Consider the following 13,856-nt stretch of genomic DNA (forward strand, 5'->3'; position numbering starts at 1 on the left):
ACATTATAAAATAACATAGAAACATGATGTTTATAAAACATGGGGCATAAGGTTGTCAAAAACAAACAGTGGAGAGAAGGAAATCCCAGCAGCTTTTTGCAACAGTCTGCTGTATCCTGATGAGTATGGAAAACTGTGTTTGTCTCACAAGACTGCACCTGCACAAGTCCTCGAAAAACTAAAGATTTGTTATTATTGAGAGATCTCTCTCTCCTATTTGGAAAGGATGCCAGGAAGGCAATCTCCTTTGTGTTCAGAAAAAGCTATCCGTGATGAAGAAGCAACATAGAAATATAGGAATATCATCAGGAATAACATTTATAAAAAAATACCAACCAAAACTGCGGAACCACCATAGGAGAAACATGTGCGGTCCATTCGCGGTATACTGGGAAACAACTGGGAGGTAAGAACCGAGTATGGCAATTTCTCAGAATTAGAAATTGGAATGAACAGACAATCCCTTCCTAAATATTCACACAGCTCTACTAGGCAGGCAGGCATTGATCTGGGTAAAGCTGCACACACAGAAGTGACATGCACATCTCTGGCACAATACAAGTAAAAATCAAAACAAAACAGTATTTTAAAATCTCCACAAGTACTGGCCAAGTTCTCCAAGTGAATACAAATAATTTCCCCGGAAAAGCCAGAGATTTTTACAACTTCCAGAATACGCTGTGTTGAGATAGCTACTTTTGCCTTCGAGCCTTGGCAGATCCAAGCCTTCCTTCAGTTTACTTTATGCTCTACAAAGATGTTCCATAGGGGCCCACAGCATAACCCATAATCAGGTGGTGATTTGGCCAGCACTTACATGATGGTTTTGTTAATTGTGCACTACACTGAAGAGATTTCAAAAATACAACTTAAAAAGGTTTCATCTTCAAACTCAATTTCACAGAGGCAATCCTGGTAATTGACTGCAAGCAGAGAACATTGTGCACACGAATCTGCTATGAGAGTCTAATGTAATGCCAGCTCTAGTACACCTATCAGTCAAAAAATTTCAAGTATTATAAAAGCTGTAAGAGTAGACCAAATAACAATTTTCATGTTTCTAGTAAAAGTGCTGGGAGACAGAATAATGAATAAGTGAAAGCAAATAAGACTCTACTGCAATACGCACAGGCACAGAACTCACAATTTCATGTTTCCCAGATCAGGAATTAGACATATAGTGAGCACTCTTCCTAAAACAATTCTTATGCCATTCACAGTAGGAACACAGAACTGGAGAACGTAGAGAAAATATTTCTGACAAATACCTTCCTGTGTCAAGAAGCTATAGAGCTACCCTGGTTAGAGAAAACTACAGGTTCTAGATTGACTATAAATCAGGCATGACTACATTGAGCCTGAACATTCTGCAAAGGTTTATAGAAACACACAAATGTAATTAGTTAACAGATTTTAAATACCGTGACAGAGGCAGTGAACTGTTAAAAGCTGCAGTTTAATCAACTCATGGAAGAGACTGTAGGAGAGAATGGGAGGGTTCTTAGACACACTGAGCTTGTGATGCAAGTTGCAGGATGCCTAAGCTGAACGTATTTTTGATGGAATGTGAGCAGAAATCTGATAGCTAGTTTGTTATAAACACTATATTTATATAATACTCATCTTCCAAGGCTTCCCCTGGCTGATTATGGGAGATGGGAAGGAATTTATTCATCATCTTGAGACACAGGCTGGCTTGTAAGACTGAACACAAAGTTGGGAGGGGTGTTCTTTCACCAGAGAGCTGACAAATAGCCACAGCTAGAGACAGATGAAAGCAGCATGTGCTCATGTTCTGCATATCCACAGATTTTCATGTAGTTGGTTGGGGCAGCCTGGCTGAAAGAACTACCAGCTTTTTAGCTATCCTTTCTACATTGGCGCATTATATCCTTCCGACATAATTTGCAGTTTTTTCTCCAAGGTGTTCCTTGCAGAGAAAGGATGTAAACACAGCCAATGGCTACTGCTCACTCACTGCAGTACCCTGAGGTTGTGGATTTTGCTCCATTAGTCTGGAGATTTGGGAATGCAAAATGGGTGGGTGGACCAGGACCCTTTTCTGTCATGGGGTTTCTCACAACTGTAAAGAACTAGACATAGTGGTGCAGTGGTCCCTTCAATGTGTCTGTTTCAACAACCAATAACAATTCAAGCTTATTTAAAATAAAAAATGCATCTCGATGCCTAAAGTACTTCACTGATCTATTCCTACAGCAAACACATATTTAGACATATATACACGTAGAATTTTCCCTATGTACATACATATATTCATACAGTATAAATTGGCAGGGTTTTTTTCCCAGAGTTTTGAAAATTTATATGTATATATTTTGTGGAATAGTGTAACTATATTCAGTATTTTTTTAATACAGAAGAAAATTTCATTTTCAAAACACAGTCCTACAAAAACTGAAAATAGTGAATTGGATAAGCATCCTTCAAGTCTCCTTTTCTACCCTTTCAGTTCCCCAGGTCGTTTACCTGTCTGCGGAGGTCTCTTGTCTTCTTGCACATACTATCTATTGCAACATTCAAGGCGTTACTTCTCTCTTTCTTGTCAGTCTGTAAAATTATGACAGAAAACACAAGAATGATTATTTGTGATCTCTTCGCAAGTATGTTCTTTGTGTCCTCAGTTCATCGGAGCATCCAGCAAATTGTACATAATTAAGGACTTTTTTGAAATTTAATGTGTTTCAGGAATACTGCAATACCCACAGAATGCCAATTAGTGATGTTTAGCGTAATATCAAATATCAAAATATCAAAACATATTCTTTACCAGCAGTATACAGGAATGAAATTAAACACTTGTTACCTTCTAAATTTCTGTAATACTCTTTTTATAGTCCAGGGTTGGAAAAATTTATGGAACAAAATTAAAATAATAATTATTATTGATGCCAATCCATTATCATCATATTCATATGACAAATAACATTTTCTCTCTACAAGCAATTTATAAATTCAGATGTCCACAACACAGTTTGGTAGTGCTAAAGCAGCATTCATTATTTTACTCCTGTAAAACAGAATGGGTGAATTTCAAAATGTCCAAGATGTTGCAATGCAAAGTTGATAAACATTGTCAATGAAAATGGACAATCTTTTCATTTAGCAGCATATTCATTCTCAGCATCAATAGAAGAATGAGCTCTTGAGATATTTGAGAGGTCTTAAAAGAATCAGTTTTACACTTTCCAAACAAGCTTAACTTTTCATTTCTATCTATAAGCAAAGTACTTATTATTAGCTATTTGAAAAGTGGTGTTAACACTTTTATTGAACTGCCCAGCATTTTTTCCTGTACAATATTACCATAGTAGTTCTGTGTCTACTAGCTGTTTTGAATAATCTTTTTTCATGTTAGTACAAAATTTGTATGTAAATCCAAAACGTCTGATGAACTTTGTTTCTCTAAAGCAATCATTCGTACTTACTACCTTTGTACTGCCCTGGTCCAAAGGAAAGAAACCACAAACAGTGGAAGTGTCTTTACACAAAGTCAGTACACGTAACATTTCCAGAGGAAGTACCCGATTCTCATAAATATTACAGAAATAACTGTGTATAATGACCACAGCATTTGGGCTTCAGTTATAGTACACTAGGAAGCCTATACTATGAACATGACTGTCTCGCTCTGTAAATCATAATAAATACTAGTGAAAACAAAAGCAGTAGTATCTTGGTCGGAGCATAGGTGTATAACCTTGTTATATACAATATATCATACTTCAGTCAGAGTTATTTCCTTGCTAAACAAAAATAATAATCTGTGAACAGAGCAATAAGCTTAATATTAACGCAAAGACTAGAGATGATCAAGAAAGAGCTTTTTACATTAAACTGACTGTGTAATGCAATAAATGCCTGGAAATTATTAGTACATTCTCTATCAACTGAAAGGAACAACTACTTTAAAAGATTCACTTTGTTTATTTAGGCTGACATAGAAATTTTCCTACTACTTTCTGTTTCTGAAATTGCTTATAGCCTTCACAGGGAACAGATGATAAAACACAGGTCTTGGAGAGAGGTCTGAACTTCGCCTTGAAACCTTCAGGGAATCCCTAAAGGTAAATACTGACTTTCTGTTTCACAGTAACGTGACCATTTCTTACACCAATACTTGCATAGAAATGGAAGTAAATAATGGCTATTATACTATGTCTTGCAAGCTATTGTCAGCCTTGACAACAAAATTGATCCCTTGTAAACTGCCAGGTAAACAGGACCAGTAAAAACATTTTGGATACAGCTCAGCTTATGCCTGTGCATTTTCAGGTGACAAAGACGCAGTTCCACATTGGCACATCCTTTAAAAGCTTTATATTTAGAGCTTATTTTTCTAAGATGACAAAATCAATGTAAAATATTGGGATTTTTCGAAAGTTCGCTAGTAAGCTGTAACTTCAAAGGTGGCAACTAATGTTACAACTGGCTCTAAGCAAACCTAAATCTCTGAGACAGTTAATATGAAATCACCTCAGTGAGTGGCATAAAAATACTGAACAGCGAACAAGATAAAAATACTTTATTTGCAAATTCTTAATGTAATTGTCAATAGTCAATGCCTAACAAGCAAACCTGGCTATAATTGAAGTTATTCTTCACCTCGAGTTTTCCCAAGAACTAAATACACAGTAAAATGCAGCTTCAGACTGTAGAATGTGGACAGGTCCAGAATGTGGGTAACCTCCGAACTGCAGACTCTCATTCTTCCTTAAAGAAATTCAAAACTCAAAAAACCCCACATCACTGCTCGGATAAATCCTTATAAAGATTGAAATATTTCAAACTTGTGTACAGTCTGTTAAAGTCAGAGGGACACCTGACTACTGTGGGAGTCCTTTTCAACATCACTGGCCTCACACCAGGACCTTTGAATGCTGAATTACTCCTTTAAGTTAAATCTATATTCCTCTGCAGGCTTCCATCTCAGACATGTACATGACAATAACAGTTCAAGATCTACCCTAGATGATTACACTTTTTAATAGCTGAAGAATACCAAATTTAATGTTTTAAAAGCGTATACTAAACCAGTGTGAAACTAAACATGATCTGAACATCCCTACGCTATGCTCCCCTCTCCAGTAACACAGCTAGCATGTCTGTATTCACAATACTCTGCATCTGCTTGTCAATTAACATTCTTCTCATGACTGCTGTACTTAAAAACAAACAAGTCTGTCCTGAAATAGTTCATTCTTGTACAGGGTGGCTGAATTAAGAAAAGGGGTAGGAAAATTACGCACATTATTCTAGGCTGTGGATTTCAAAAATCATGCATTTGAGCTCACTCCTTTCTCTCAGTTTTTCTGCACTCAGCTACTGTTTTATTCTGTAAAATATATGTAACAATGGCTATAGGGATCCCCTGTGAAGATATTACCAGCAACATCCAGCTCCTATTTCAATGCATTTTCAACATATGAAACATTTTACGAGCACTAAGTCACATTGTTATTAATACTCCACTAAGTGAAAATAAGTATTTTTAATTAACACTGCATAACCTGAAGATAAATGCTGAGTATTGCCAATAATACAGGCCTATCTATTTCACAGGCTGGCAAACAACATTAGTTGAATGACTCAAAAACCACATGTGCAGAAAATCTTCCCAGTTGGATTTTCATTTAAAACAGCACATATCTGAGGGCAGATTCTCAGTTGAAACAAATCACTGTGTCTCCACCATTTTTAATAGAGTTCATTTATATCAGGAGGGGATCACGACCTTCACGGGCATTACAGAACCTTCTGCACTCCAAGGTATACAGATGCAAACTAATGTGTTTGCATTAACTACACAGCCTTGAAGGACTCAAGAACACGTCTCCAGTGGAGTCTTTGGTGGGTACGTGCCAAGAGTTAACAGTATTAACAACAACAGCAGTAATTCTACAACCTTCATACTTCGTTGAGTTGAAGAGATAGAGATAGCTTAAACAAAGGAATACAGTTATACTGATAAGGTTTTTAATTTCACTTTGTTTATACTTCTGAAGTGCTACAAATGTTTGCCTAATAGTTGCACCGTCTCCCATCTGAAAACTGTTTAGTAGATTTTAAAGAAGATTTGGGCAGAACTACTTAAGCGATTATCTAATCTCTTCAAGTACTGAAGCTAATAGATATGGGCTAAATTTATAGAAGTGTTATAAAAAAGGATATATAAAAGGATACAATCAGCCATAGGTATTAAAACTGTAAATACTATTAGACATTCATTATGTGAATCAAATCACAGAATCACAGAATGTTAGGGATTGGAAAGGACCTCAAAAGATCATCTAGTCCAATCGCCCTGCTGGAGCAGGAACACCCAGATGAGGTTACACAGGAATGTGTCCAGGCGGGTTTTGAATGTCTCCAGAGAAGGATATAATAGTTTGGATATATCCACCTGAACTAGGTATCAAGATTTCAAATATAAAGTCATTGTTTCTCAAAAGTAGCCATTCATGTTCAAAACCACATCTGTAGACTCTAGCTTTTCAAAGTTGCGGAGTAAAAGAGAGAATATTAGTTTATGACATCCATGGTGAGATCAGATGTCTTCTGAATCCCATATTCCAGAAGCGCTGGAGTCTCAGATATAAACTTTAAAACTATTTTACTATAGTCCTAAAGGATTCCTTCAAGTATTTGTACAGCAACACCACGGTCAGGAGATTCTATCCATGCCATTATGCAGGGCCTCAAGATACAACATCTGAATTAGACTGCAAACAGCAGAAATGGTCAGGATCTACCTGGGTCCCTTATGCAGAAAAAGTGAGATTGGAATAGTGAATGCAAAACCTGGAGCTTGAGCCTCACTCCAAGTTTTTTAAGAACTGTCCTTCTCAGCCAACTTGTCTGTAATGGAATAAATATATGCAGGTACTGGGCATTATAAGGTTATAAACAGACTACATCAATACAACTAATTATATCATACACCTCTGTGCGTGGCCTTGCCTACGGAAACTGCAAAGCAGTAAGTAATTAATCTTGATAGGCATCCTGACTTCCTTTCCTTACTTGTAAACTTGTAAACGCACAAAACAGGCTTGAGATTCAGGGCATTCCTGATGTTAGAGGATACTCAGATGCAAGTTCATCTTGCATTCCTGGGCTTGCACATTGCTTTAAAATAACAGAAGTTGAAAGCAAGCAATGATACTTCACTGGAATATTTAAAATTACATAGGTGATTAAAAACAACTTTACAACCTTAATCCATATTGTACTCAAAGGCTCTCCTGAAAATAGATTTCCATACTTAAAGGCCTATGGCCAGAAACGGAGCATGTTTTGTTTCCGGGATGTGTCTGTTCCCAAACGCTCACTGTACAGCCGTGGGAGGACAACAGAAAACCATCCAACCCACTAGTATGATTTTCATTGCTTACCTTCAGCAGCTGGAGCATGACTCTGTGATAAAAATATTTTGATTTAGTTCAGTATATCCAAAGACAATTTTATCTTTAAAAAGATTAGCACATTTATTGAGATCACTTCCCTATGGAAATATTCAAACAATTGTCAAGCTAGAAGGGAAGCACCAATCAATGCTTTGATAAGTTAATAAATGTCAGAGCGCTAATTAAATGACTGTTTAAGGCTACATGTTGACTGACAAAAATCCTGTACTCAATAATTATTGGGTCTTGTACATTGTACTTCAATTAAAAAACCTAAACCCTCACCCAATCTAAAAATGATACTAAACCAAAACCACAGTCCCTATAGAGATAACAGGCATTTTATATCTGTTGTTACAATTTAGCATTCACCATTTCACATTTTTTGGTATCTGGTGCTTACAAATGTTTGCTCTCTTGAATTATGAAGTCATTTTGAGTTCTAGACAAAACCATAACAGTGACAAAAAAAGTAATATTCAGTATGAAAAGCAGTTTCACGATTTCTTATGTGTGTTGAAACAATGTTGCAATTACTTTGGAAAATTCCACACATGGATTTCTTGTGCAAAGACAAAAATAAGGTGTGGCCTTTTTTGTTTGTTTGGGTTTTTTTGGTTTTGTTTTGCCTTTTTTTTTTTAATACCTAGCTCACAGAAACCCTGATCCTTCAAATCCTGTTGTGCAATTCAACAAAGACAACTGCAAGCATCTATCTGAAAAATGAAAACACATACACAGAAAAAAAAACCCACACAAAAAACCAAACCAAACCAACAAACAAATAAACCTAACAAAACCGTAAGCCTTTGTAAGGGAAGATCCAGCTCAATCCTGTTACAGTCTTCATTTATATGAAAACTAACAGAGAAGGGCCAAGAGGTTTGTCAACTTGACTACAGTGGGTTTGGTTCTGCCAAAATGAGTTAGCACAGTGCTTCAACCATCAGTAAGTAAATAAACTAATTCCACTGCTTACATTCTTGGGAGAAGGCAAAGGACTTGTCACCTTGAAAGGTCGTGTGAAGAGTGAAGAAATCAGAGATGAGTGCTTGGTTATGAAAGACCTGTGACAAGTGCCAAGTCTGGGGCAGCCAAACCACGAGAACAATAACAGGGTCCCACAAACGACACATCTGGATTCCTAGTTCAATCTAATATAAAGAGGACATCTCTCAAGTAGGTTTTCTTTCTTACTGCCTCCTTGTCTTATTTTAGGCTGATAAAACCTTCAGTCCCATTACTGTTCAGTCCCAATCCTACAGTTCCCATCTCAGTAGGACCAAAACCACTTGTAACGAACAGGCAACATGAAAGAAACCTGAATGCTGTTAATAACCTCTTTGTACTTCCTTGTACCAATTTGTATATCATGTGGCCCTAGAAGTATTTGCACCTTACATGCAGAATTAATGGAAACAATATTTTACCCTTCAAACTTTCAACTTGCTCCTCAAAGTACAACTTCCAAGTAAAAAACGAGATCCCTCGTTGAAGGTCAGGTGTCTAGTTAAATACATCATGATCTTCCCCAGAGCTGTAGATCTCGATGGACAAGTTTGTGTCATATTCAAACGCAAAAGGAAGCCAGTTGTTTACAGTTCTAGTTTTCAAGTATGTCTCATGTTTTTAAATAAACTTTTTAAAAGACTTCTTTGTTCCCCATCCTGGAAGTGGATAGGAGCAACTTTTTGAGTGCAAATAACCTCATTGAAACAATGAGACCTTTTAGATGCATGAAACATTATCTGTATATATTTTATTTCCCCAAAATCTTTAAGGATCATAGTAGTGCCACCTTATTAACTACTAACTGATAAATCTCTTAAATGAACATTTTAAAAGTTACTCAAGGAATCCTCTGACAAGACAGTAAAGGCAGAAGTTGACATTTCTGACATTTTAAAGAACAAAAATTCCTTTGAAAAGGCAAAAGCTCCCGGGCCTTTTCATACAGCATTTCAAAGCATATTTTTATGGTACATCAAAAGCTTGCAAAAGGAAATTCATTTACAAGTATATTTATTACCTTTGTTAATACAGGAAACAAAGAATGAATAACCCATGAGTATTTTAAGTTAAAAATCACTATATTTGCTCAATAACACAGATTCCTTACTGTAATAGACCAGGCTCAGACCACTTTTTTGAAGATAGCTGACTCAAGAAAACCTATTTCTGTGAAAAACAAGTAACTAAATTTAAAATGGGGGGGAAAAAAAAAGAGCCAAGGAAATAAAAAACCACATACACAAAAACCAAAACCAAACCCAAAACAAAAAAAACCCAAGAGCATGGAAAATCATATGCACCTGAGCAAATAAGAAATCTCTCATATGAAACTGTTTCTTGTTATAGATATTTTTTTCTCCTCAACAGCTTCAATATGATACTGTCAGTTTTTTTCCTCTTCAAGCCGTCACAGACAGCTCCCTCCGGATCTAATGCTGTGAGATATGAAGTACCTCATAAGAAATGAGTTACCTCAACCTCTATCGATATCAATTGCAGTACCAAGGGCTCTCCTCACTGTGTGAATTACCTGTATCTAGTTCCTAATACTGCAAAATAAATTTAATTCTAAATGAACATGCATAAAACAACCTTAAAAATAAATTGAATGCATAACCCTTTAATTAAAAAAAGCAGAATTTTTCCGATCGTAATTAATCCTAAATTCTCAGAAAGAATTCTGTTGCTGAATATGCATAATAATGCACATTCTAATCCACTCTCCAAAACACTGGTGTCAGGCAACTGAAGGTGGGAAGGGCAGCCAGGGTGTCTCAAAGGACAGGGCTGGATCCCTGGTTCCTGGTAAGAGAATAAGGATCTTTAATTCTCTTGAAGGTGACTGTGAGCAAGCCAAAGGAGAGAAGGAGAAATCTATGCTGTTTTCAATTTTTATTGTTTCTTTCTGACATGGAAGGCAAATATCTCATTACATCAGTTTTTCTCTTTTTCACATTGGCAATATTAGAAAATTTCAGCATGATTCCAAGCTAGTCCTAAGAAAACCCTATGTTTTTCTACTACTTTTTGGTGGAAAAGAGTCACAGGAAGTGAATGCATCATAACTGGTGTGTTGCAAAGCAAATACAATGATAACTTACCGTACCTAATGCAAAATCAAAACCCATGGGTACTTCATACTTGAAATATGCAATATGACAGTCTTCACACTTGATAGAGAAATCATAAATGATAGCACAAGAGATAACTGTTTTAAACTAAAGGAGGGGAGATTCAGGCGGGACACGAGGAAGAATTTTTTGACACTGAGGGTGGTGAGAGCCTGGCCCAGGTTGCCCTGAGAGGTGGTGGATGAACCATCCCTGGAGACATCCCAGGCCAGGCTGGATGGGGCTCCGAGCAACCTGAGCTGGTGCAGATGTCCCTGCTCATGGCAGGGGTGGCACTGGATGAGCTGGGAAGGTCCCTTCCAACCAAAACTTATGCCAATGTTACTTTATTTTGGTTTGTATTTCAACTTTAAAACTACTGGAGGAATTGGCAGGGAATGAAAAAGAAGCTAAATTTCTTTTAATCAGATGTTACTGTCATTCCCTGATGATCCAAGAAGGAAAGACAAATATAACTAGAAAATATCCATACTATCGAACCTACAACAAGAAGCGTACTTAAGGTTGATCTGCTTTTTACTAAGAAGCACTTTTTAAAGTTCCTAGTACAGAAGTTTTTAACTGAATATCCATCCATCTACCACTCACCAATGTGTTCCCACAGTTTCACATGAGGAAAATAAGAAATTAGTTGGAAAAAATCTCATCCTACAGCAGCAGCACAAGACCTTCCTATGACGAACTATCATATAAATTGCTTGGAGGTTATATGCTGTTATAAGAGGGAGGAAGGAGATGGAGGAGGAAGAAAATTCAAAATAAAATAGAGTTGCTGAGACAGTTCTTCTCATCCAGATTGTTTAAAGATCTTAGCTGTACTCTAAATCAAAAAGTTATGGTCTTAAACAGGAGTCATAAAAATGTCCAGCGCTAAGCTACTCTAATTCTTCCATACCTAGGGATAGACTGGAGTTAGTACAAGTTCCAAAGTGGTATATGTGCAGCAAAGCAAAGGCACATCCTGCATTTTTAAAGACAGCAAAGCAATCTTACTGTCATTTTAGACATGGTATTTTAATGCACTATGTACTACATAAACAGAGTTCAATAGACTTAAGAGGAGTGTAACAACATTCAAATCAGCATTATATATATACATGTACATATTTTTAAAAATATATATAGTCATTAAATATATATTTTTGAAAAAAAAATCTCTTTCAAGACCTCATAGCCACTCCACACCATCCAATAACATCACACTTTCTCCTTATATTTCCATCATATCAGAGTGATGTGAAGAGATAAGGAAGGCAGAACAGTAAAACTAAGAAGGTAATTTCTTTTTTTCCTTTATGAAGTTTACTATCTTCACACAGTTATTACTCTGAGATAATCTCTATGATTCCATTCATGGTCACTTATGGAACAGACATGCCACAATATTTCTTTTAAAGGAAGCCCAGCACACTCTTGTATCACCACGTATGGGTAACGAAGATTGATTTCCCCAAGTCTCTTGATCTGAGACTGCAGCCATGAACATGTCCACAAATAAAGGAAATTCCACTTGTAATTATTCAAAAAACCTACTTAGTTTCACTCACAAATACTCTGTAGTAGTTCTGTGCAATGATTTGAAGGAAGCTGTTTGAGACGAACATGGGTGGAACCATGACAGAACTTGGTCTACACATAGAAACCTTACAAAAATAGTTACTTCAGCTCTAAACCAGGCAAAGTCATTTTAGGTCATTTCAGCTAACGTGCACATTATGAATTTGGGTTTGTTCATAACTGTACTTTTATTTAAAAGTTAAAGTCTGAAACTCCAAACAGACAAGAACTATAATTCCATGTAATTATGTATTAAATGTATTAGTTAATCCCTTTCTAATCCAGAGCAATTAATTTAATTTAACACCACACTGTGATGTAATATGTGAATCTAGGAGGCTGGAAGTCGCTTAAGAATGTGCAGTGAATGAAAATGCTGCTTTTAGGGAGAAGAACTAAGGCAAGTGGTTTAAACATTTAGCTCTCAATTTTACAAATACTGCAGCTAAAGACTCATCAGCATCCTGTACATATAATGAATCCAGATTGTATTAATTCCTTCCTATATGTCTTGTCTACACAGAGGGCTACAGGATAAGAGGTAGCAACATAAGATGTTTGGGGGATTGTCAGAGCAAATAACAGTTGATGGAATCACTGCACCAGGTGAATTCAGTGCCATCAGTCACTCCTGAATAAAACACACCATTATTTATAGCAACACAGTGAAATGACTCCAAGGTGTTATTCCCGAAGCTTGTGACTAAACGTTTTTAATACTCTAATGTTATTTTTAAAAAATCACCATTGTTAACTAGAGAAAATCTATTCTATTTCAGATAGTTTCTGCTGTTAGCACTTAGGGCGAAAGAACTTGAAAGAGATTGATAAAAGAGCACTTGAAGGATCCTTTTACACTGACAACTGCCAGGAAAGAGGCCACTGCATAGCCATTTATTTAGCAGATTGATTTGGACAGTGAGAAACCAGAGCATTACTGTGGCTGTTGGATTATACTCTCAGAACAAGTTTGAACATCCTGGGTTTCTGTGCTACAAAAGAGAGAAAAAAAAAGGCAATTTGTTAAATGTAGCAGCTAACAAATGGAGCAAGGGAGGCTGTATGTGATGGCATGCAGGGAAGACAACTGAAAATTACAGTCTCCTACAGGGCAGGGATTTGCAGAATCTTGCATGAGATCAAGAAAGCCTGCTATTCGGGCCATATTCCTCTGCAGTTCTACACAGAAATTCTTTGTGTTTTCTCTTCTGCATTTATTTTTACATGGAAAAACCCCTAAATATACCTGCTGAAAAATTCAAACTCAGCATGCAATGTTTTTGACATTCTAATGAAGTGATCATCCTTCATGTTGGAAGTTCTTTTTCTGCAGGACTTTTAGTTTAAATGTTGTAGAGAATTTTTGTCTAAATTTGGGTTCCCAGGTTCTGTGTTTCATTTTTTTAACCATTGCCATCCATAATTACTCAAAGAATTAATTAATAAATTAACCTAAATTTGCATACAACTGTCATCATCTTCATGAACGAGTATAGCAAAAAAAGGAAAGGAAATAAAAGTCTCTAACTAGAACAGAACTAACAGAAAAGTAACTAGGAATTATGCTAGGAACAAAAGAATAATTCAATAAAGGCTTAAGAGAAATGTGTGTAAATTAAAATCCTGTGCTGATGCATCATTAATTGTACCGAGTAAGCTTTTAACTGACAGGCAGCAATGAAGATCAAGTAAAGGAAAATGAAAAGTCCTTCATATGAGCAGAAAGCTCAAG

At 36.4% G+C, this 13,856-nt stretch overlaps 1 protein-coding gene across 4 annotated transcripts in view; it reads right to left on the reverse strand.

The window, feature by feature from the left end:
• Positions 1-13,856, reverse strand: part of CTNNA3 (catenin alpha 3) — a 499,026-nt gene that overhangs the window by 207,751 nt on the left and 277,419 nt on the right. For all 4 annotated transcript variants that reach the window (XM_065638800.1, XM_065638799.1, XM_065638802.1 and 1 more), the window contains one exon: positions 2,488-2,568. In XM_065638800.1, the coding sequence (XP_065494872.1) occupies positions 2,488-2,568 (81 nt within the window). The remainder of the gene's footprint in view (positions 1-2,487; positions 2,569-13,856) is intronic.

Source organism: Caloenas nicobarica, chromosome 7, assembly GCF_036013445.1.
Source record: "Caloenas nicobarica isolate bCalNic1 chromosome 7, bCalNic1.hap1, whole genome shotgun sequence".
Taxonomy (NCBI): domain Eukaryota; kingdom Metazoa; phylum Chordata; class Aves; order Columbiformes; family Columbidae; genus Caloenas; species Caloenas nicobarica.